The sequence below is a fragment of the Nymphaea colorata genome, chromosome 2 (genome assembly GCF_008831285.2).
Source record: "Nymphaea colorata isolate Beijing-Zhang1983 chromosome 2, ASM883128v2, whole genome shotgun sequence".
Taxonomy (NCBI): domain Eukaryota; kingdom Viridiplantae; phylum Streptophyta; class Magnoliopsida; order Nymphaeales; family Nymphaeaceae; genus Nymphaea; species Nymphaea colorata.
The window spans coordinates 16,483,866-16,508,678 of NC_045139.1; the positions used below are offsets into that span (position 1 = coordinate 16,483,866).

General features: G+C 38.9%; 3 protein-coding genes across 7 annotated transcripts; 2 read left to right on the forward strand and 1 right to left on the reverse strand.

Annotated features, from left to right (window-relative positions):
* The first annotated feature begins 540 nt into the window (after window positions 1-540).
* LOC116247677 (polypyrimidine tract-binding protein homolog 3) lies at window positions 541-11,138 on the forward strand. 4 transcript variants are annotated; one of them, XM_050075913.1, is made up of 17 exons: window positions 556-696; window positions 2,383-2,439; window positions 2,934-3,596; window positions 5,730-5,796; window positions 5,872-5,943; window positions 6,008-6,084; window positions 6,349-6,433; window positions 6,850-6,982; window positions 7,236-7,300; window positions 7,794-7,843; window positions 7,944-7,985; window positions 8,059-8,110; window positions 8,748-8,793; window positions 8,882-8,895; window positions 9,042-9,149; window positions 9,950-10,093; window positions 10,508-11,138. In XM_050075913.1, exons 4-17 carry the CDS (start codon window positions 5,740-5,742, stop codon window positions 10,895-10,897), a joined length of 1,335 nt encoding a protein of 444 aa, XP_049931870.1. In that variant the 5' UTR covers window positions 556-696; window positions 2,383-2,439; window positions 2,934-3,596; window positions 5,730-5,739; the 3' UTR covers window positions 10,898-11,138. The 4 variants fall into 4 exon arrangements, with proteins under 4 accessions (XP_031475786.1, XP_049931870.1, XP_031475787.1 ...); XM_031619927.2 differs by lacking the exon at window positions 2,934-3,596; XM_031619928.2 differs by lacking the exon at window positions 2,383-2,439 and having other exon boundaries at window positions 560-696.
* A 1,284-nt stretch (window positions 11,139-12,422) lies between these two features.
* On the forward strand, window positions 12,423-14,705 carry LOC116247645 (protein ROOT PRIMORDIUM DEFECTIVE 1). The gene has a single exon (XM_031619877.2). The coding sequence runs from the start codon at window positions 12,963-12,965 to the stop codon at window positions 14,178-14,180; it is 1,218 nt and encodes a 405-aa protein (XP_031475737.1). The 5' UTR covers window positions 12,423-12,962; the 3' UTR covers window positions 14,181-14,705.
* Window positions 14,706-15,020: 315 nt separating this feature from the next.
* On the reverse strand, window positions 15,021-24,549 carry LOC116247644 (DNA-binding protein RHL1). Of its 2 annotated transcripts, XM_031619875.2 has the most exons (12): window positions 24,060-24,547; window positions 23,368-23,478; window positions 22,576-22,662; window positions 22,258-22,484; window positions 21,012-21,120; window positions 20,641-20,829; window positions 19,356-19,395; window positions 19,146-19,201; window positions 18,978-19,026; window positions 17,482-17,516; window positions 16,629-16,677; window positions 15,021-15,330 (listed from the first exon to the last, which is right to left on the reverse strand). In XM_031619875.2, the coding sequence occupies exons 1-11, from the start codon at window positions 24,444-24,446 to the stop codon at window positions 16,630-16,632; spliced, it is 1,338 nt and encodes a 445-aa protein (XP_031475735.1). In that variant the 5' UTR covers window positions 24,447-24,547; the 3' UTR covers window positions 15,021-15,330; window position 16,629. The 2 variants fall into 2 exon arrangements, 1 of the variants encoding a protein (XP_031475735.1); XR_007572453.1 differs by lacking the exons at window positions 15,021-15,330; window positions 16,629-16,677 and having other exon boundaries at window positions 17,484-17,516; window positions 19,356-19,450; window positions 24,060-24,549.
* Window positions 24,550-24,813: the final 264 nt, after the last annotated feature.

Here is a 24,813-nt window from a genome sequence, read left to right on the forward strand (position 1 = left end):
GGATAAATTATAATATTTTCTCTATTCATATTCAAATCTAAATATGCGAGCATCCGGTGTATGCAAAAGTCATATTTATATACGGATCTGAAAATAAAAGTCGGATTTGAATTGTGAATTTAAAAAACCGGGTGAAATATGGTACAGACTTTTTCGTTATTCATATTCGAATTTAAATACGTAAGCATCCAATCCAATAGACTTGACATTGACATGATTATGGGCATATTCAATCTAAATATAAACTGTTGATATCCGTAGTAAATTTAAGTTTGGATTTAGAATTTTTTTGGTGATGTTTGAATCGAATACTAGCTAGTGTTCAATTTCTCACATCACGCAGTTCACACTTCTTCATATGAAAGAAAGAAATACGGTAAGAATGAAAGTGGGTCTGGGTCCGATGTCATGTGGTAAGCTGTAAAATGGATCCGGGTCGGGTCGGGTAAAGCAGAAAGAGAGATGGCAACAACACCGATAAGGTTAATCGGATGGTCCTGCTGACCTGCCAACTAAAACCCTAATCCCGTGACCTTTTTTTCTCCCCTTCTCTTTTTCTTGAGAAAAGTTTTCTTCTACAATAAAGAGCCCTGCCCTTCTGTCTCTCTCTCTCTCTTCCTCTATTTCCTCGATCGGTCTCAGTCTCTCCCCATCTCGGCGTTATTCGATCGCAGTAGGAAGACGAACCTGAAACAGGTCTCTCTCTCTCTCTCTCTCTCTCTCTCTCTCTACCTCCCTCCCTCCCTCGCTCGCTCGTGTGTGGGGTAAAAATCCATCCGTAGGCGGAAAACCTACGTGATTTTCGTTTATGTGTCCGGCATGACGCGAAATGGGACATTGTTTTTGCACATAGCCTGATAAGGAAGTGGTTGAAGCAGTCGGGTCGATAGAGAGACGGAGAAGAACAACTCAGAGGATCGCTTTTCCTTCCTTTTTCTTGGCGGTCTCTAATTGGTCTAGGTTATGACTTATGAGTTCTTTCGTCTTAATTTTTTTAGAGATCTTTCCTTTTGGATTCGTTTTGTGTCTCTGTGCTCTTGATTGCTTTTGTTCGTGTCTAGGGCAGCCTAGGCATCCAATCAAAACCTTCAGTGTCTAGCTAGCGGCTAGTGGGAAATTAGCTAAGAAAAATTAGTAACTCGCGAGAGAGATATATTTGTGGTAGCTCCGAAAGTCCCGAAACTGTTGGACATCGTTAGTTAAAAATGGATTGCAGCATTTGATCTTCTTCGTGGTCAATACCCATGTGGGATTAATGTTAAGAACCTCTAAGCATGTCCTAACTATAATATTTGCTTCCTATTATATATAGATAATACACTTTCTTAGAAATCTGAAATGTGAACCACTTACTGAGTGTTGGATAATCTCTCTTGGGCAGGACCTCTTAAAGGTTTTGTCATATAAAATAGTTGTGTTACTTAAAATGGAAATGTGTATTGATTTTGCTGTTCTTTTTATGGTAACATCTTCCATGGTACAGATGTTTAAGCATGTGAAACTTGGGATTATTTTGTTAGTAGGAAAAAGTGCAAAATATCATTTCTTTCTGGAGCTTGATTTGGACAAAGAAGTCTTCTTATGTTCCTCTTTCTCTAAGCAACTTCTTTAGATATCTAACTGTCAATGCTGAATGTGTAAATGATCCGACAGGAGCATTTGGTCGTTTTAGACATTCTAGCATGTCATTATATTTTTAACTTATGGTCAAAGCAGACAACCTTTTCTTAAGCCGTGACAACGGTGTATAATCAAACTTAAACGTCATCCTTGGGCTTGTTTAGGCATGCCATATGCAAGCAGAGCAAAATCTGTAACTTGATGTTGGACGAGCTAATTTGAAAATCAGCCTTTTCTTATTGTAGATTGATATTTGAAATGACTCTCTCTCTCTCTCTGGTGCTCCCGCCTACCATGCTAAGCTTCTGAATTTCACATACACGTTTGACTAACAAGGGTTACCATTCACCACATGAACACATGACCCATTGTCTTACTACAATGGGACGATTAGCAGTAGATGAATTCTATCTGCCGCAGTATTCCACCATGTCACTAATGGGTGCTGCATTTATGTGAAAGATGAAAGCCAGATTTGATCATTTGATTGGAAGGATCTAGGAAGTGGAAAGCAAAGATTTTCTGAAAAATGTGAAATGAGAACTTTGAGAAAATAGGGCACCTTTTGTATCAGTAAAGTCAAATGGATCTTAAATGCATAAATGTGGTATATCACAAAATATACTGTTCATAGTAGAATAGACTACGAAGCTACTTTGCTGCTCACCACTACTAAATCATGAGTCCAAGTCAAAAGTTGTTATTCTCTTGTTGAGCCAGGTGCTAAGATTGTTGTATCTTGTATCCATGGTGCAAACATAGGTTGTAATTGCGCAAGGACATCTGAAAGAGAAATCAGGCCTTGAGAATCCTTAAACGGTAATGATTTCCCTACGCATTTACCAGTCAAAATTGGACTCCCTACCAATCTCTTTTAGTTCAGTTCAAGATGTAATAACAAAATGTTAAAAGCTAAGTTGATTAAATGATTAACTATTTTTCTTTTTGAACCTTTTTTTTTGGCTAAAAAATTGTGTAATGGTATATATACATGGCTAACACCTATTTGTTTTTGGCTTAATCAAATGTCTTTCCATGTAATACACAATCTATCACTCAATGAAAATAACTATTACATGCATTATTTATTGTTCATCATAGACAACAAATATCCTAATTTGACTTTTACAGTATATATATATTATATATATATATATATATATATATATATATATATATATATATATATATATATATATATATATATATATATATTGGGCGCTTTATCGCTTTCCATTGTGTCATTGGGAGCACACGTTTTCAGTTTAATATTAATCTTCACGCTACTGCCAATACGTTATTGTACTTTGCAGGAAAAACGCTAGTATGTGTCACTTAGCTGATACAAATGCCATCTATCTGCATTAAGGGACTGGACATGAGACCTTTAGGTTGAAGAAGTTGAAAATTTCAACACCTGGTGTGTGTCTCTGCTGACATAATTTGGAATGGGTCTGCCAACTCCAGCTTTCTAGTAAAAAGGAAAATAGTGACCCATTGTTGTGTTTGGCACGATTAATAATTCACAAAACACTTGTCTCAAGTTTCTAAAATTCTTGACACTGCCTTTATGAATCTTGAAAATTATGTCCAACTTTAGTAGTAGAAGTTGCTTAAGTCCTAGGTGCATGGCGAATCAAGGATTGACATGCCTATTTATAGAGAACTTTTGATCCATTTCTAGTAGTAGAAGTTGCTTTAGTCCTACGCGCATTTGAACCTAGGATTTACTGCCTAATTATCCATCCTTAGGCTGTCTAGTGCTAGACGACTGATCTATGTTCTCGGTTCTGCTCATGCCTCACCAAGTCAGTTTGTCCTTTTCTTCACAATGTAAAGGCCTTCTCTCCCTCCCTTCCACTCTGTCTCTCTCTCTGTCTCTGTCTCTGTCTCTCTCTCTCTCTCTCTCTCTCTTATATCTCCCCTGCCCCGACCATGAAGAAGAGGAGGAGGAGGAGGAAGAAGAAGTAGAAGAGGTATGTTGTACATCTTTCCCTCTCTCTGTTCCCACAACTTCTTCTTCTTCCTGTGACTTCTTCTTCACCATAATTTATTCTTATTATTCCTCTTCCCCTTCTCTCCTCCAAAACAAAAAAAATCCTCCCTACCATCTCTCTCTCCTTATCTTCTTTTCCATGTAAGATATTTTTGTGTTCATCCAATCATATATGCATATTAATATTTAAAATTATCGCATGTGTGCTTATATACGGGGTGACTGCTCAATTTTGGTTCTACTAAAACACTTTTGGGCATAGAGGAGTGTTCATCTTAACTATTTTCTGTCGTTTCTTTTGGGTGAATGCTACAGCGAGATAGAGAGAGAGAGGTGCCTTAAGGAAGCAATAGGCGACCTCTCCTCTCCTAAACTTGATTGACAAGCATTGCTGATGCTGGCATATATTTGAGAACAGGACTAGTGTATGTTGAATCTGTTGACACTTTCTGCACTGTCCCTTCCTTGTCTTCTGAAGTTGGCATAAAAGCGATTCATAATAAGCTTTTAAAGCCATTCTAGTGCTACATCCATGCGACTCTTCAATAATTGGGACAAAATTTTGGTTAAAGTAGGATATAGGGGATTCAGAAAAGCAAACCATAAATATCACTATGGTTGCAAGTTTTTGAACAGTCATTCTAGATCAGTATGACCTAAAACTTAGATGGCAATCCGACTTGGAAAACTGGAAATAAACTTTCCAGGATAAACTTTAATGTAAAAAGATGGCAGTGAATGTAAACTAAGTAACTAAAATGGGAAAAGTAGTTACAGACACAATGTTGACCATCTTCAACCTTGATTTGCCCATGTTGTCATGGTTTTCTGGAGTATTTTGTCAGGGTCAACACATGATACTAGGTAAGTCTTGGTTTGTATATGCTATAAGTTCTCAGCATTGCTAGGAAATGTTGGGACCATTTCACCTGGTTGTTTCCTCACCACTCATTATCCTATTTAACCTTTACCATCTAGGTGATAGCATGGTCCAAATACTGAATTACTTTATTGATGAAGCTGTACATTTAAGCAATAACAACCTTTTGACTATATGAACGAATGAAGCTTTTTAGAGACTACCTACATAATATTTTTTACCTCTTTATAAAAGTCATTTCTGTCATTTCCAACCAAGTGTATCTGCTTTTGCTTGTTTCCTTGTTTATGAATGCACAAAATGTTACAGTAGTCTTAGTTAAAGAGGAAAGTTTTTATAAAAAATGCTATGGAGAATCATACTTTTACTTGAAGTCATTATAATGTATCAAACACTAAATGCATACGAGAAGAAAATTGTTTCTTTCTACATTAGCTGAAAATGCTTTGGTGTAATTCTTGGCTTCTAGGAAATTACTTTGGAAATTTAGAAGAAAAAATCCTGATTTTTCTGATGTACAGGACTGGATTGGACTGCTCAGTCAGCAATGCATAGGACTTGAATCTGGTGCTTCCTTATAGTTTAATCTGGAAATGCATGTATTTACTTGATCCTCATTAATTCATTATGTCAATCATATGTGGGGGAGGGAGTTTTTTCCCCCAGGGGTGGGAGGGGTGGGGTGGGGGTGAGCGGGGACTGGTACTTTGAGAAGGTGATGAATGGGGAAAGCAACTTGCATACCTTTACATATGGAGGCCGGCAACGGCAATGGTTTAAACTTATTTTTCTATGATGCCGGTGCCCATAAAATTGTTTATGTTTGGGATTTACCATCCTATTAAGTTTTGAAGGCATTTTTACTATCATTTTGCAATAATTGGAGAACAAGTTTTGTTATTCAGCTCAGTGATCTTTGTTTATTTTAATGAAAGATTTGAATCATTTTTCTTGTTTGATAAATTTGATTTCAGTATCATGAAATCTGTTGCAGACACAGGCTTAAAAATTAAAATGACTACAAGTGGGTGTTAGCCTTTGTATAATTTCTGTAGCTAAATTCTAACAATTTGCAAGCAAGCTGTTATACTTCCTACTGCTTATTTATATTCCTTAGGAGCTTGGATCATAATATGCTTTCATGTTTTACGCTCGTTTTTGGAGAATTGTGGAGCCTATGTGTAATCTCCTTTGTTGTTTAAAATTTATTTGTGTGCTGATTGCCAAATGCAGGTTAATTAAGATGACCGAACCTTCAAAAGTTCTTCATGTCCGAAATGTTGGGCATGAAATATCTGAGGTACTTGCATGTTTATATATTGTTGATCTGCTAATACTCTTCATAGCCTTACACACCTGATTTGGAAATTTTCAGCATGATCTACTTCAATTGGTCCAACCATTTGGTGTCGTCACTAAACTTGTGATGCTTCGAGCAAAAAATCAGGTAAGGTTAGATTTGTATTATCTTGTCATGTCAACTGAAAGTGATGGAACGATGTTCAATGTAGGCTCTTCTTCAAATGCATGATGTTGCTTCTGCCGTCAGTGCATTGCAGTACTATACAAGCGTTCAGCCAAGTATCAGGTGTGTAGCAAATTTGTTGTATCAGGAATATAGTTCAATATAGTAGTAAATTTTTCATTTTTCAAGAAAGTTTGATTGCCAGCTCTTGTTTGATAACATTTGATGTCCTCTTCATGGGACTGTTCTTAGACAGATCACTTTCTTTTCTCTGAATGTGCATTTGGCCACTGGTTTTCTGGGTTGAATTCAGCAACTTATGGCTTGTTTAAATTAGATATTTTTGCTTTTTTTTTATGGTCGATTTTATCTCTCTAATGTTGCCAGGGGAAGGAATGTCTACATTCAGTTCTCGTCACATCAAGAATTGACCACAGCAGATCCAAGTTCTCAGAGTAAAAATGGCGACCAAGTAAGTTTTTGTTTAAAGGCTGCCACGATGAATTTTGCAGATATATGTCTATATTCTGAGATTGTATGATAGCTCTTAGTCTTGAAGATTAGCATCCTTAGCTAATTGAGGATGGGAATTTTAATTATTTTTTAGGTTCTCTTTCTTAGTATGGTGCTTGTCCAATTTATTTCTAGCAATTCATGTGCATTTTTCTTTTAATTGTACGATTTTGAGCGAGTGTTAGTGAAGGTATTTTGACTTGATTCTTTTTGCATATTTCCACATGAATTTCCCCCTTAGTTTTATTTCTGTATTGCGTTGTTTGGAGGTGCTGATTCTTGTTCTCTCCTCATTCTATAGTTCTTTCTTTCTTCTTCTTCTTCTCTCTATTTATTCTTCTCTATCATCTCTGTTATGCTGTCGGCCGCACCCAGGATTCTCAGCCCAACCGAATTCTGTTAGTTACAATCCATCACCTGCTATACCCTATAACGGTGGAAGTGCTGCATCAAGTGTTTTCTCCGCATGGTTTTGTGGAGAAGATCGTCACGTTTCAGAAGACAGCTGGTCAGCTTCTTGAAAGCTTTTGATTTTCATTTTCCCACAAAAATTAAATTTGTTTAGTTTTTTTCTAATAGTTTCTCCTTCTTGAAGATATGTGTTTCTTCCAACTGTCTGTGGACTTGCGTAAAGTTTCATTGGAGTAACAATTATAGAATAGAAATGGCAACAGCATTGTGCAGAATTCCCTGCCACATGTCTCAGCTGTTTTCAACATCCAGTCTCTAACCTTTTCGATGTGGTTTGGATCATTGTGCAGGATTTCAGGCTCTTGTACAGTACCAGAGTCGCCAAAGTGCCGTTCAAGCAAGAAACACTTTGCAGGCAAACTCCACTTCTTTCAAGAGTTCAGCTCTATTATATTAGCAGAGTCACAGATTTTTTTTTTAAAGCACGATATTAATGCTAAAAAGGAGAAAAATGGGAAAAATGTGAAAGCTTTTTGAAAACAGACACGAGTATATACTATATACTTGAAATTTTGACATGCTATTATCAGTTTGTTTTTAGTATCTTAGTAGTTGTCATTGTTTAATTAAATTATTTGTTTGCTTTATCATCACTGAAACATTATTTTTATCAATTTATTTAGTTATTTTTTGTCTTCTTATTTGTTTCTGATTTATTTTATTTTTACCTAGGTTTAGGATTTTTAAAATAAATTTCTGAGATTTTTCCATGGATGACAATTTTGCTGTAACATATCCGAGAAGAACGTCTCCAATAAAATCTTGAGAACTATATTTATGGCTTTCATCCAAGCTTATAGTTTGAAATCATGTTCATCATGACTTATAAATGGTGTCTGGTGGTCCAGGGGCGTAATATCTATGATGGCTGCTGTCAGCTTGATATACAGTTTTCCAAGTATGTTATCATAAACATCAGCATATTGGGATATTTAGACTGTCTGTTGCTTGCCTAATATTTCATCCTTCTGTTGTTTTTTTTTTTTTTTGCTGATTAGTCTGCCAGAATTACAAGTGAACTACAATAATGAAAGGTCTAGGTAAGATGGTATCCTTGTGTTAGATACTTTGTGTTTGTGGTGAAATTTCTAATCGTGCTTCATCAATCTGCAGAGATTTCACAAATCCATCTCTGCCTTCTGAACCAAAGGGAAGACCATCACAAGTAAGCTCCATCATAGTGTTGTGCTTAGCTGCATCACTTGCTATTTGCTTTACCAAAAGAAAAATTATGACAATCTTGTGATTAAATTTGTGACTGTCAAAAAAGGTAGCCCTATAATAAGGTTGAAGCTGGTTTGTTTCAATCTTGGAATGATAAACAGTAGAGCTCCTTTTGTGGCTAATTTGTGATAATCATGTATAGAGAAATTTTACTTCAGACTGAAACCTAAATAACATTGTTATATAATCCAAAAATTTGAAACGGTCAGCTTATTCTGTTCTGTGTTATACTTCTAAGCACATAAGCTTCGTTGAACACTGTCTAAAGTCTAAAGACTCTAAACTCTAAAGTGTGTTTCTTGTATCTTTTTCCTCTTCTCCCCATTGCTGATTAATCTGCTAATTCCTGGGTTTCATGGTATTTGGATTTGGTTTATTATGGACCTAACTGATTGGTTTTTGTGCTATTAGTTTACTTGTTCTGAAGAAGTTCACTTGTAGCACTACTTTCATGTTATTTATGCTGGCAGAGTAGCTGATACCAAGCTACCATAGTGAAAATGAGAAACAAAAGGCAATGGACCAATAAAAGAAGCTGTTTCGTTTTTCTGACTCCTTACTTTCATTTGGTGATGCAGAGTGGCTATGGCGATGCGGGAGGGCTGTATGGACTTCAGCATGCTGGTAATATTATCTTCTTCTTGACATTAACTTTTTCCAGTTTTCACTGCCATGGTTTTAGTTAACTAACAATGGTTATTTTGTTCCTCAGTGGCATTTCCACAGGTGAGTGTGCTGGAGTTACCGGTGTGAGCGTTGTATTATATTCTATGCGGTCAGATTGTTCCTTTATGTATTTTTCCTTCCAGTGGCTTTTATCTGTTCTGAGTTCCAAATTGGGCTATCTTATGACTTATATGTCTTTCTCATAGATGGGTACAGCTGCTGCTGTTGCAGCTGCCTTTGGTGGAGGGCTACCGCCTGGCATTTCTGGTACTAATGACCGGTGCACACTTCTTATTTCCAACCTAAACTCTGATGTAAGTATTCTGTGTGTATTCTTGAATGCGTAATACTCCCAAAGATCGTCTTGATGCAAACATCTCAGTAATTTGGGGTTTTTAGGCCAAAACCTTTCTGTGTTTTTGTAGTACAACATGTCTCAAAAAATTGTTTCCAAAATGGAGGTGCATACAACTTTTAGCTGATATAGGCACAATATAAGCATGGTATATTGAGAGTGGCAGTCCCTTTGTTTTGTCTAATTTTGTAAATGTGATGAACATGGAACCACTTTTAACACCATTTCTCTTTCCCTGGCATACTCGTGCACCTTCTGTTTTTTTTTTCTGAGAGATTATTTCATTTGAAAGAGGACCATTTACGGCTGACAGTCTGACAAGTCTTACATGGTTGGCTCGAATCTTGTTGACGTGAAAGAGGGACGACAGCTGGGAGTCTCTCCTATTTGTTGCTAGGAACAGGACACCCATATCCTAACCCAACTCTCTCTCTCACACACTCGACATCACACCACATACAGAATTTTTGCTTCCAAAATTGCTTCAGGAAACACTCAGTTGTCTAGACTATCAAAGACAAAGCTTGCAACTGTTCCATTTCTGTGTAGTGTGTTTCCAAAATAGGTTAGTGTTTAGACTCTTAAACTTGCTTTTGATGATGCTGCTTGGACAACTCTTCTAGTTTGTGTTTTAATTGATTAACTACTCTTGGATGACAATGTCTATATTCTGCTTAAAACACATGGATTTTGTCTACATATGTTATATGCATTCATAATTTGGAATCTTGACCTTTTTTCCCTTTTTGTGGGTTTCAGAAAGTTGACGAGGACAAGCTTTTCAATTTATTCTCTATATATGGCAATATTGTTCGAATTAAATTGCTTCGAAACAAACCAGACCATGCATTAATACAGATGGCGGATGGCTTTCAGGCTGAGATGGCTGTTCATTTTTTGAAGGTACAAAGTCTTGCTATGAGTAGTTACAATGTCCCCATAACTCCCTGCCAACTCAGGACTTTTGAAATGGCACAGTATTTTGCAGAATTTTATCATTCATTTTTCATCACAGAGTAGAAAGCAAAGCCTTTTGCAGCTTTCCAGTTACCTGCATTAAATGCGGGTCTGCTGAAAAGTCCTAAATGTGTATATTGTTGAGCAATTAATTTCCAGAATCTGTCATTATGCTGTTTTCTGACATTAAGTGTTGCCATATCTGTTGGTATTTGTACTACATATGCCACATGACTGGACATAACCTGATCATTGAAATAAACTGTGAATTTATTTGTATTACAGAGATTATTTGTTTGCTGAAGTTTGCATGGGGAGTAATTTATATTAGTTTATGAACCGATTGTATAATGGTTTCAGGGTGCAATTCTCTTTGGCAAGCGCCTTGAGGTGAACTTTTCCAAGCATCCGAACATCACACCAGCACAGGACACCCGTGATTACTCTGGGTCCAATCTCAACAGATACAACCGGAATCCAGCGAAAAATTATAGGTACTGCTGTGCACCCACCAAAACTATTCATATATCTACTCTCCCTCAAGACATCACAGAGGAGGATATCATTACCCATCTAGAGGAACATGGAACCATAGTGAATTCCAAGCTATTTGAGGTTAATGGCAAGAAACAGGCTCTTGTGGTGTTTGAAACAGAGGAGCAGGCTACAGAGGCCCTCGTTTGTAAGCATGCTAGCACCCTGGACAGATGCGTTATCCGAATTGCATTCTCACAGTTGCAGAACATATAGACTTTTCCAGAATGCATTGGGGTGACAGGTCGAAGGTTTGTTGTATAAGAGTGATTTCCAGGTGTCCACCAAATGCTGTACAAGAATTACCCAGGACTTGTGTCTGTTCTTTTGTGTTTCTTAACGAGAATCCTGTTTTCCATTTTGGTTGGTTTGGTAAGCCAGTATCTATGTTTTTACGGGAGTATGAAACCTTACGTTCTTATGAAGATATGTGCTATCTCCTTGCTGCACTTTTCAATTTTTTTTCAATGTGGATCTCCAATTGGCTGTCTCAAAATTTAGAACCCTATATACAAGTCATAAGGTGGTATGTATTTTCAAGAGTCTGACGGCAACGTTGGAGCAACTGATCTTTTTTCTTTAATAAAACTGACTGATTTTCTTGACACAACTGATAATTTGACTGCTTCCTGGTGTACTGGATGTTCGGATACGTACTATTTCACCGCAATCGTTGCTTGCCAGGTGTTACAACTTATAATGTGTTCCTCCAGTAGAGAAATGTCAAACACCAATTTTCATGTTGTATTTCTAACTGGCAACATTTTTCTTTTTTTGACCCAGACAGCTGAAAAAAAGCTGTTTGGTGTCGACGCTTGTGCTTGTAATATACTAAGTACATTTACTCTTTATCTTTTCTAGCATGGCTACTGATCAAGCATGACCCCATTTGTCTTTGATTTATTTGCATCGGTAACTTGTAAAGCGGGCGCCATTTTCGTCTGTTTTCATTGTATGAATCAGGATAGGTAAGTTATAGTTTTATCGGTATTGGTGCTCCAATTTTTTGGGTGGTCTATTATTTGTGAGAAATATGATGAGTGGAAAGATCTGAACAGCCTACCAGTTTGTGAATATCAATGTATACGGCGTGGTTGCTACTTGAAAGGCCTTCTTTCGTGTAATATATGGTATTATTAATAACAGTGCAGATCTTCAATTTATGGGCGTAAAATGAATACTCGAGGGTCTGCTTGCGATGAACCACCCTTCCTAATTGGCTCGTTTAATCCGATGGGCGAAGTTCAAAAATGAACCTTCTGTTTCAACGACGGGAGCGAAAATATGGGAAGACCTAACTTGGTGTATATATGGCCGTTAACTTAGACAATGTTAAATCTAGGGTCTCTTTGACCCTACAACTTTTCAGCAAGCACAAAGGAGCTCTCTCCTGCAAGAAGCTACAAGGATCATCGATAGCCTATTGTCCAAGGCCCCTCAATGTCTTTGGAGGTACTGTAGTGAACTTACAAGTTCTCCAAAGTATTATTGGGCATTGGTCATATAAAACAGCGAAAAAGGAAAGAGGCTGCCCAAATTTATGCATATAGGACTATTTGATGGGATCAACGAAACCAATATTGACTTGTTAAAAGTCAGGACCTTCAAATGAAAGGTTCAAGTGTTCCCCACCTGGCATCAACTATTGCCAATTTCCAACACCAACCTGCACAAATGAAACAAGAGAGAGAGAGAGAGAGAAGGGGACAACAACATATCCATTCCAAAACCAATGAAAGCCGAAAGGCACCCTTCAACCAAGTTTCAAAGGAGAGTAGCGCACATATGAATCAAACAAGAAAAAAGCCTGATACGCACCTCTTACCCTACCAGCTACACAAGAGAGAGAGAGCAGGTCATCCGCTAGCACAAGGCCTTCATTAATAGGCAGTTGATCATAAATTCGAACTCCAGTACTGCCTCTTCCATGGCTAAGGCTCACCATGCATGCTCAAGTGAAGGCTTCAAGGTACTAATAGGCAGTTAGTTGATCATAAGTTCGAGCTCAAGTGAAGGTTTAAAGGTTCAAACAGCTCTAATATTCTAGAGAAAAAGCTTCCCTGGAATGTTACAGAAAAGGAGGTGTTTGATCTGAAATCAGAGTTTGGACCTCTTTTCGTATCAGTTGGCGCTAGGAGACTGTCGTGACTTGGAAACAATACTTGAGACTTGCCCAATTTTCTCCGTGGAAACGAATTCCGAATCTTCTGGTCTCTCTCTGTGGACAACGCGGCAGAGCCGCTAAAGCGACGTGGAGACGGCGCCTAAGAAGTAGAAGGACATGTTGAGGTACGCCGTTTCCCGGTGGCCGTTGTCTTCCTCCTCCTCTTCCATCATCCTCATCCCAGGAATGAGGAAGAAGACGACGTCTGCTCAGTCGGTGGAGTCGCGCCACAGGGACCCCACCTTCGAGAAGCTCATGCGCCACCAGAGGCACGTCACCAAGATCGCTACCATACAGTCCCTGGTTTACGCCAACCCCGACCTCTCGTTACCCCTCTCTTTTCTCTCCAGGCTGAGTCAGCGCCTCCACCTCTCCAGGGGCGCTCCTTCCTTCCTCCGCAAGTTCCCCCACGTCTTCTCAATCTCCTCCGCGAAGCCGCTCGCCGTCCGGTTCACCGACGCCGCGGACGAGGTCTTCCGCCAGGAGGCCGACACCCTCGACCGGTCGAAGCCCGAGGCCATCGACCGCCTTAGGCGCTTGCTTTCGATGTCTGCCTCCCGTACCCTCCCTCTCCGAGCGATCTTCAAGGTATGGAGAGAACTGGGTCTCCCGGACGACTTCGAGGATTCTGTCATCGCCGAGAACCCCGGTATCTTCGCCCTCGTCGATAACCCTAACGAACCCAGCACCCACTTGCTGAGACTCGTGGAAACAATGGCCTTGCCGCCGGTTCCAGCAGTTGAGAGATGGAGGGATGAGGAGTACCGGCAGAACCGAAAGGACCTGGAGGAAATAAGGTTCGGATTCTGTCATGGCTTCCCTCCTGGTATGCGATTGAGCAAGGAATTCAGGGCCAAGACTAAGGAATGGCAGAGTTTGCCCTATTGGGGTCCTTATGAAGATGTTGGGCGCGTCGATTTCAGTAAGAGCAGGAGCCGGTCGAGGACTGGGATCAAGAAGATGGAGAAACGGGCAGTGGGGATCGTTCACGAGTTCTTGAGCTTGACAGTGGAGAAGATGGTGGAGGTGGAGAAAATCAGCCAATTCAGGAAGTGGTTCAGGATCGATCTCAACATGAGGGATTTGTTCCTGGACCATTCGGGGATGTTCTACCTATCGACCAAGGGGAAAACCCATACCGTGTTCCTGAGAGAGGCTTACGATCGTGGCCGCCTGATCGATCCGAATCCAGTCTATCTCGCAAGGAGGAAGATGCTTGATCTTGTTATGATGGGCCGACGGAGCAGTGGCTGTGGTGAATATGACGGGAAGCTCGAAAGTGGCGACGAGAGCTCTGAATCCGAATGCGAAGAAGAAAGCGCTTGGGTGAATTGACCTGGCTATACTGTTTCCTTGACTCATGAAGCTGAGATGTAGTGATGGCTCCAAGTGAAGGTGCTTGAATAATCATGTTCATTGAGAATTCACATAGAAGTTGAATATGGGGCATGATCATTTTGAAGCATTGAAGGGGTGGCAGAATTTTCTGGCAAATTGACTCTCAGGAAGCACTGATTGGCAATAAACGATGGTGCTGATATCATGTTGCAAGATGAAAGAGTTGCTGAAATTGTGGAGGCAAACAGTTCCATGGAAATTTGGCTGCTTCATTCTTCAGTTCCCGCATACCTTTTGACATTTTATAGGATGGTGTACGGGAGGAGGAGAGTTTGGGGAGTGAGTCGGTGAACGGGTGCAGGGCAACTAGAAGCATGATTAGTTTGTAATCTCTATTAACTTATGCAAATTGATTACAGTCACTAGAACCACAAATCCTGAGTTTAAACTGAGGTTTCTACCGAAGAAATCTAATAGCTTCAACTTGAAATAAAAAGAGTTGCACGATGGCGATCCGCACACGTGCAAAATTGCAAAAGAATTACAGACCCCTCTACCGATGGTAGGAGCAGCCATTGTGACAGAACACGCCTCTGGATAAAGTTGCGCAGCACGAACACTGCAAATGTAGTGTTTGAAGATCCAAGCATCAATCATATGCAATCCACGAACACTGCAAATGTACAAATCCTGTAAAAAAACTGAACTGCGATCCCTTTTTACAAGGCATGCACAGGTTGCACAGAAAAAATAGCACTTTCTCCCTTTTTTTTCCCGTCTCATGTATTACAGTTTCCATTAAAGCGAACAACATTAACAAACCTTTCCTCCAGTCTCTACAACAATTCTCATAAACATATAACATGAACGAAAACTTTCGTCTCATACAGGTGCTTCGACAGATTAAAAGTTGCTTTAAATGACTCATGGAGTTGTACAGCCACAGTCTCCTGATAGTTATACTAACATGCTCATCCTTTGCGTAAGCGTGAGCAGCTATATATGCACTGGCCACCGTGATGTATCCCGAAGCCCTGCTACCTCCACGGTATCGCAGTCTACAATTTTGTTTTTCAAAGGGTCACGTCTTTAATCCCCCTTAGCTATCTGTCCAGAGGATTTTCCCAGCTAATCTTTGTTAAAATACCTGAAGCATTACAAATTCAAAAATACTATTCAAGCACAAGAAAAACAATCTTGAAACAAAGCAAAAGATTTATAACAGTGCACAACATAATTCCTGCTTCTTTGATGACTGCAATGAGAAACCTTGCATCATGTTGCTAGTTCTCTCTTTGCATACACGCGGTGCCCGTTGATTCTTTCGTGTCTGTATGCGTGTATGTTATGGCTAAGGACAGGACAAGGGAAAACCCCTCTTGCCACTGCCATAAATTAGCAGGTCTCCTGTTGGTAGAAACCTTGAAGCCCCTGTTTAGTTGCGAGCATGCCCTGTTCTAAGTTCTAACGGTGCAACAAAATGGCACTCCATGTCTCAAATTCGTGGCATCCCGTCAAACAGATGATTTTCATGAGTCACCCTGTCAGATGAGAAAAAGTTCTTGGTGGCATTGATGTCGTAAAATGTTAATGCATGACGATAAAATGTCAGGTGCTACCAAAATATTCTTTTGTTCTCCTAAAACCATGGCATGTCCAACAACTCAAGTTTATTGCTTACTCCACTAGGAGAAATTTTTTCTTTCTTGCGGAAAGGAGAGGGGGACGGGAGGGGGAGGTCTTTGCTCCGTCAGGACAAGCTGGTCGAGATGTGGTCTCCAGTCAGTCAAGTGAGGCAGCGATATGTCAACCCCTGTGAGTACTGCTTTAGCAAAGCTAACAGTAGCTCAGACAGCCCTTGGGTGGAAGAAACCTTCACATTTGGAAACAAAGAATTGAAAGTTGTTTCCTCGATTATCTTGATGATTCCACCTTTGTTTCAGGAAAAACTTATAGCTCATAAAAGCTCCGTAAGGAACGTCACAACTTCAAGAATGTGTTGCAGCTCCAAACTATCCCAATGTGCTAATCACCAGTGTGTACTAGGAAGGGAAACAAATTTAAACAAACAAGGAGCCACATGGACCAACTGAATTGGCAACCACTGATTTGTTTGCTTGGACAGGAAAGAAGAAGGAACCATAAATCGAGTCCCGTCCTTGAGATGAAATGAACTAGTAGAAAACTACAGCCCTAAAAAAGATCATATATAACTTTCCAGGTGGCAACTGAAGATATGCCACATTATCCTAGAGACTGGATCGCAGTAGACAATCTTTCCAAAGGTTGACACATCAAGCTTAAGTAAAAAACAAAAAACAAAAACAAAAACAAAAAAGGAAACTTGCCATGGGAGGTGATCAAAATTACAAATAGAAGCACTCACATTGAACAATGACAGTTTAGAATGGAACAAGCAAATGCCAATGTAGCAAAATTTAGTACCTCAATCGCTTGATATCTCTTCTATATCATCCTCGCAAACATCAAAAGCCTGAACAGCCAAAAGAGAGAAGTTTTTATTCCTCAAGGAAAACGGACATTGGGTAATCAGCAGAACACACCACTAACACAAGACGTAACAAAGTTCTGCTGAAGTGGTTCTATAATGGGAAAGAAAGGCACCAGACATCAGACGGCATACATCCTTAGCTGTATTTTGAGTTAGACGCATTAACAGCCTATTCTTGAAAGACTGCAGGACCTTACAACATTTGCCCTCATTGCAAGAACTAGAAAAAGAAAAAGGTATATACTATATACTGTAAAGATTCTAGCAGCTACTACATTATAAGCCTGTACAGTGTACTGGTGCCATAAAGAACACCAGCCTATATGGAATGTGTCACAAAATAACAAACATTATAACAAAATTATCTAGAGAAGAGCAAGCTAAAATTTTTAGAATTAATACTAAGTCATCTAAAATGGTACTTTTCTATCTACCAAATCTGAAATTTATGACAAGGCAAATTCAAACAGATGCTTGACTTGGTTTCTAACATAAAAACAAAGGTTTGCTATGCATGTTAACACAGGGATGCTGAAGGTAAATAACAACAAGCAAACCATCTCTAGATCCGGTAGATCTTACTCTATTTTATCATTAAACAAAGATTAATACAAAAAAGAAGGGTATCAATGCCACAAAAAACAAAATTCGCTCAAGTTACAAATAAATTAGGAAAGGAGAAACAGAAAGTAAGGTATCCGTACCACCCAGCAATTACAAGGACAAAATGAAACAAAGCATGCTACCTTCTTCAAAATAGACAACAGCAGCGTGAACCATAATTACCTTTGACTGTTTTTGTTTCCCTGAAGCTTTAGTCCCTGCAACAACCACAAGCCAGGAAAAATACTAAGTCACAAATACCAGGAAACCATAAGGGGGATGAAGCAGAATTTTTTATTGTTTATTGGAGACCATGCTTGTCATCATCGAATTCACGCTGCTAGAATAGAAGCATAAAATGCTTTTTTTTTTTTATTTCATATGTTATTCAAGTCAACATGCATTATACCATGGAGAACAAATTTATAGGTTCTTGTTTGCACTTTGCATCCAAAGCATTCATTTAGTTGCAGATAAAGAAAATGTGGCTGCATAGTTGTTCTCTAACATGGCAAGGTGCATTGATGTTTTTGTTATGCACTCCACCAAGACTACCAGATAGCACATAAAACATGATAATTAACAAAACCAATTCAAACCTGACATGATTGTCAAAAATAGATCCAACAGGCAGTGGCAGAACCGAAAATTTCTGGCTGAGAGACAGACCCTTGAAAAATAAATGGCTGAGGGGTACCAATATGTGAAAAAAAAAAAAAAAAGACAAATGGGGCTATGGGACTTTAGAATGTAAATAAGTAATTTGTGGGCCTGTGTGGGTGTTTAGGCGCCAACATGTAAATAAGCAAATGGGTCTATGGCACATTAATATATAAATAAGTAATTTATGTGGGCAAATGCCGACAAAAGCCCGCAATGTGCCTCCACCACTGCAACCAGGTGAGAAGCTCACAAAGTTTGCACTGTAGTATCTATAATTTATATGCTGGTCAAGAAGAAATTGCTAGTAATGTGCTTGTAATCGAGACTTTAATTGACTAAATAACTAATATGGTTCCATATTGAATGGAGGTCTTGGAAGCCTTCCTAGGTCAAGACCAAGCCAAAAAAATGGATAGCTGTCGAAATGGTTTCAAGGTCTCAATAGACAATGCATAGAATAAGTCATAGAAAAGCACAGTGGCTTAATTTTCAGTAGACCAACGTGGAAATGCCTTTAGGACTTAAGATATTTACTCATCTTCCAGGCACTTTAACTCGTGGAATCTCCATAAGACATGATTACGTCTGTTATTGTTATTTTATATTTAAATAATCATTAAAATTGTCTTACTTATAATGGTAAATTAGCATCAGCCCTTATTTTGTGTGAATGGCCAGAAGGAAGATTGTCTCTGAAATTTTTATGTTTGGTTTTTTTTTCTTTATCTGTCTCTGTTTGGCGGAGAAGTAAATTTGGCACTTTGTACTTTGAACCCTTAAGCATTCATACACAAGATGAATATACTGAACACTTTTTGCATTCTTGCAGTAATTTTGATCAAACTGTTACAAAATCAGTGAATCTTATGGCAAATTAGCATCAGCCTCAACTTTCATGAACGGCAGAGAGGAGGATTGCTTGTGTAATTCTTTCAGCTCTTTTATTTTTCATCCTTTCACATTTTGCAGGAAAGAAAATTTTGGCACTTTCAATAACAAACCATTCATAGACTCACCACTTCCTGTACTTTTGTGATTATTTTGATAATTGATAGGCCCTTTAACCTGAGAATAAACATCAAATTTCATATCACAAACAAAATACAGTGAATGTGATCCTTTAAGTGTTCAATGAGTGTAAAAGATGAGATAAACTTATTAAAGAGAAGGCAAAAAGAACATACCCCTTTGGGGCTGGCCTTTTTCTTTGAATTTGTTGATTGTACCTTGCAATTAGATCCTGAAAACGCAAGTTAAATTTCTGCTGCTTGTGCCAAAGCATAGAACCAATTATATTTGCTTTAGGCAAGGAAAAATTTTCATAAGATATACAAACTAAAAGGTAGGATAAGTTCATAGCGATGTTTGTAAGCTACAAAGCAGAAAAAAAATACCTTTTGATGCTGGGGATGCTCTTGGGCTCTTCTTTGATTTCTAACATACAATCAACCCACCAGGAAAAAACATCATTTGTTGCCCTCAGGCATAACTTGATACAAGATACACAAATGTAATAAGCATAAATCCACCAAGAAGAGTTTAGACTCACATGAAGATAAACTGATAAATTTATGGTAACTAATCCAATGAGACTATCCAAGGGAAACAAAGAGCAGGCATATGTAACATTTATAAGTATGGTATTACCCTGCTCTTGCAGATATGCACCTAAAATTTTTGTCTATCACCAAGATGTTTATAACTGAGCAGTCAGTATCATAACAATTATGAACCATCCACTTTTCTTGTTTTGCTTTTACCAATTAATTGTAACATGCATTTGTGACACAGATCTTCTTTCTGTGTGGGTTCAGACACAAAACATTTGTTATTCGTCTTGTCTCCAGCCAACTGGGGCCTGTTTAACCAGATTGAACCAGCACTAACTCAAAACTGAACACAACCAGTGCCTGTCCAGTTCAAATCCTAGATGCTTGTTTAAGTTTGTCATTTTCACAGATTCTTCAATTTTTATGCACAACAGAAGCCACACTAGGGATTGTGGCACGTATAAAGTATAGACCAAAATGATCATTTCTCTTTCTTTTATGATTTTGAAAATAACCCAAGCGGGTAAGCATAACTTCTTAAAATAATTCATACAGGTATCTTGAGTCTGATTCCATATCACAAATATTTGACTGACTTTATCTGAACTCAGCCTAAACAGGAGAATGCATGATTGAAGGCAGTAGAACTAGCTGAAACTATACCATGTCTGTCCTATTAAAACTCTATATGCATGTTAAGGCTTATAAGTTGCACGTGAAAAAGAGGGGTTAATCCTTTAGTTTGTAAGCTTATCACTTGATGGAACTGATACTATAGCATGCAGCCACACAAAACACCACCATATTTTCCTGAAGCAATGTAAACTAAGAAAATTCTACTGTAATCTCAAAGAAAACAACATACCGTACTCCAGATGAAGATTCAATTTTGTGAAGTGGACACGATAATCAGATATATGCAATTTAAGCTATAATTATTTAGTTATTGCTATATATACCCTACAAGGAGAACAAGCACATGCAAAGTAGCAAATTCAAAAGTAACTAAGAAGTCCCTCAAGACAACATTTGAATGAAAATAAATAATGCCTCTATGAACTGAACAGTCAACAGGTAACATCATTTATTCGTTTACTTCAAAGCAGTAGTGAGATTGCCTAATCTTTACCTCCACTTTCTCAAATAAAGTTGCTAAAGTAGTTTGCACTAATCCTCCTTGTTTACTCTTGGAATTTCCTCTTGATCTCTCAGCAGTCAAAGGCGACTGCTTAGCTTTAACTGAAGGAACACCCTGTGCTCTTCCGTGACCATCTTCACCATCAACAGAGCCAGGAACTTCCTTCTTGGAGTTTCTTGGCTGTATTTCCATTTGGGTATCCTCAGTACGAAACAGTATTTAAAGCCGACACAACAATAAATCACAACCAGAAGACAAAATATTATGCTTAAGTTATAACAAACATGTGTCAAATGTTTGAGTGCAAGAAAATTTCAGGTCCTGTTGATAGCATTATTTCAAAATTAGTTTCCTAATCCTACCTGTTGATCATGTTTCTTTTCTTCTATCGCAGATGCTCCATTGGATTCAGATCCTTCCTTGGAACTGCCATTGTCAACATCTTCATCTCCTGAAGAAGCTTCAGCATATCTGTGACAGGATAAAAGTAAAAACATGCCGGCTTAGTAGATACAGACTATAAGTATTGTTTAAGGATCTTGTTGTGCATAAAAAATGTAACAGGATCAGCCTTGACTCTATATAACAGAAGTGGTATAAGTAATATACGTGCATCTGGTTATTCCAAGGAAATTGATTCAATAGACAAGATATAGAACATTGTAGCAAAAAAACCAAAATAAAAAAAAAAACTTATAAATCCATCATAAACACATTAATAAAATGCAGACATGACAAACAATGCTTCAACAGTATCATCAAACTCACAAGTCACAATGTGCAATAGCATAAACATGCATGACTATATACACAAATAAACATGCATAACTGAAGCTTCTAGGACCAAGCTTGGTGCATTATGTACCCCTAAGAAAACCCCGATAAAAGGTTAACAGCCATGGGAAAAGGGAACAGGAAGACAAATATTTGATAAACTGATTCTGCTCTAAATAGGAACAGAAAAAATATCAACCCCGCATGAGACTTGATTGATGATGCTTGTATGAAGGCACTTCATTATTGAAATTAGTTCAGAATTCAGATACCCATACTTCCGATATATTTCAAATGTATACAATCAGCAATTATAAATTCACAGTTTTCAAAAAATATGTGTGCATTAGCTCTTATATGACCATTGCTCCCTAGCATTTATAACTCCAACAAGTGTTTGATGTTTCATTAATTTCATTCAGTCAATTCCTTCTTTGCTGGAATACTATAGCTTCATAGGTCATTGGATTTATGCACAAAGCCCATGGATGTACCGGAGTCAATCCTATAATTTAGGAGTTTATCCTTATTGAATTGGAGTGTTGTTTTTGAAATAATTGAACTAAAATAGACTCGTGAAAGAAAGAAGGTGATTCAGTAAATATATTTGAACAGGAATTGAGGTGGACAAACTAACGAACAGATGCAAGAAAAAAAAATGTAGAAGTGCCTTATACCAAGAGTTTAATTTTTTTTTTAAAAAAAAAAAAAGCCAGGACAACAAATTGCTGACAAACAATGCTGAAAATGTGATGGACATGTCTAACAATAGAAAATTTGGAACAAGGAAAACCAAACGACTACTTCAAAATATAAGAGATTGCAGGGATATACGTGATAGTTTTTCCAGCTGTTCTAGCAGAATGTCTAATGGGTGTAACTTCCAAGACATCATTTGATGTGTCAGCAGTCAAAGGCCGAGAATCATCAGAAGCATCATCAGTCAATTCAGGTTTAGGAGAAAGTGCTGCTGCATGCTTGTGAGAAGATTTATCCATGCAAGAAGTATCCATTGGTGTATCACCAACTCCACCTTTAAAATCGTACTCTGTGTGCTTCACCTGAGTAAAGAGTGTATCATACAGAAAAGTGATTCACGATCCTCTTTCAAACAAAGACCCAATCTCCCCCAAGAGTACGGGATAGACGGACCTCTTTCAAACTTTCTGGAAATTCGAGCTTAAGCTCCTCAGGATTTTCTTCTTTGGTCCCAATCCACCAGGCATCAGAAAACACAACCTATGAAGAACCTGTCAATAAGAATCTTCCAACTCCGATGGCATCTTACACTCACAAAACAGGCAGGAAATAAACTTATATAACTAAATTATTATGTTTTTGTACTTGGGGTCACTGCACAGTAGGCTGGTAAGCAAGCTAAAGAAACCACGCTTGATGTCCTCAAGCTTAGCTCATCCTTACAACAAGCCAGGTCAAGTTCAAACTCATAAAAAATATTAGAGATCAGGGAACAAATTCAGGCTGGCTCAGATCAAGCGAAACAGAATTTCAACATCAAATCAGTAATGATTAATCTCTAAGTTTATTGAAGACACTCGAGGAAATACATTTAGAAGACAAAATCCAAATTTTTGAGGACAAGCAATCCAGCAAGTTACTTCATAATTACATGACGTAATTTGTTCAAAATATATTAAGCTGAAATGAGCATCTACGGCTTCATACTGAACTTTGGGAGCTCACATATATCTATGACCCAGCCAAGTAGATGACTTTTCTCGACCGTGTCAGCAATGTGTGACAACAGCAACCGTCGTGTTCTTGATATGATAATCTGGTGTATGTTGTTTATGATGGTAAACGAACAAAAATATGCACATCAGTTTTTCCAGATTCCTCTATCATGAATCTCCAATGGTTCATAAGGTTTTGTGATTCTGATAGATAAGCAGTAAAACAGTACTTAGGAAAGGTTGCAGTCACCATATTCTCAAACCAATCTTCACATAAGATGCTCTTTGATGTTTTCGCCAGTTGCAAGGTCAGATACTTGTTCTTCGGGTAAATGATAGTGCCGAACAGCTTCATCCGTCCCTGATGCAGCACAACGTTCGAACAAACAGCAGATCAGGATAAATATATATAACGAGGGAAAAAGAACATGAAAATTTTGCAGAACAGCCAAAAGACAAATGAACCGACAAAGAAACAGGGTACAATCAACTTTGTCCACACAGAAAAATTAGGTCGCAAGCCATGAAAAATGTTCTGATACGTGAGATTCAATTGAAACGTGAATGATTCAAGCACCAAGCTGTTTGGATCTTTCCCAGTGAAGCGTGTAATTCTTACCTGATAATAGATGTTAAACAAGATAATACACGGATGGAAACTCGCTACCACTTTGTTTTACGTCAATGTCGCCAAAAAGAAAACAAATGCACAGATGATGCACAGAAGGAGAAAAAAAAATATATACATAGCTACTCCTTCAAACAGATGGAGTTCATGGCGGGCGCTGACAATGCTCACTCCACAGACTACAGCTAAATCCGCCAGTTTAGGTCGTTACAAAAATGACACTGACTGAAATTGCAACATTCAAACTATTTCACAGCAACATTTTTTCAGGTTCACAACCTTAAGTGCGTCGTCTCAGAGATAGAGAAAGCAACCTGGGGGAAATCGATGTAGAGGACGGGCTTCTTCGTGTGGAGGTCAGCGAGCTCGCCGATCTTACCACCGGAAATGGGAGCGAAGAGGCCGGGGAGCGCGAAGAGGAACCGGTTCTTCCGGGCGCCTTTCTTCACGATGTCGCGGCCGTCCTGCTTTATGGCGGTCTTCGACGGAAGCAGCGGCGCACTAGTGGTCGCCCGGCAGTGAGAAAGCAGGCCGTTCTCCACAGCGAAGCGGCGTAGCCGCTCCCGCTGCTCGTCGACCTCGGGAGCTGCCTCCTTCTCTGCCGCCCTGCGCCTCTTCGCCACGGGCTCCCGCGGCCGCTCCTCCGCCGCCTCGCCGCTTCCTTCCGATGACTTCTCGCGCTTCTTCGCCGGCGGAGCCATGGCCTGAGCCCGGTCCCTGCAGCGTCTGGGCCGGGTGATTGATGGACTACAGTAGACAAAGGAGGACGGATTCAGAACTGCCGATCACAGGGAAACGCGTCCCTTTCTATCAAACACGTTTTTGAGGGCGTTAGTTTCCTGCTTATGGAAAGCAAACGGAACGCCCAGTGTCCATGGACAAGACGAATAGGGCCTCGATGTATCGGGTAAAATGAACTTCTTAATTTTCACTTGCCAAGCGTTTAGTTGCCTATGATATGGAATATTGAGATTTGAAACCAATGGATTTAACAGTAGATCCTTTCTAATCTTAAATTAAATATTTTGTTCAAAGAAATTACATATTTTTCCAATGCAAGCAAATAAA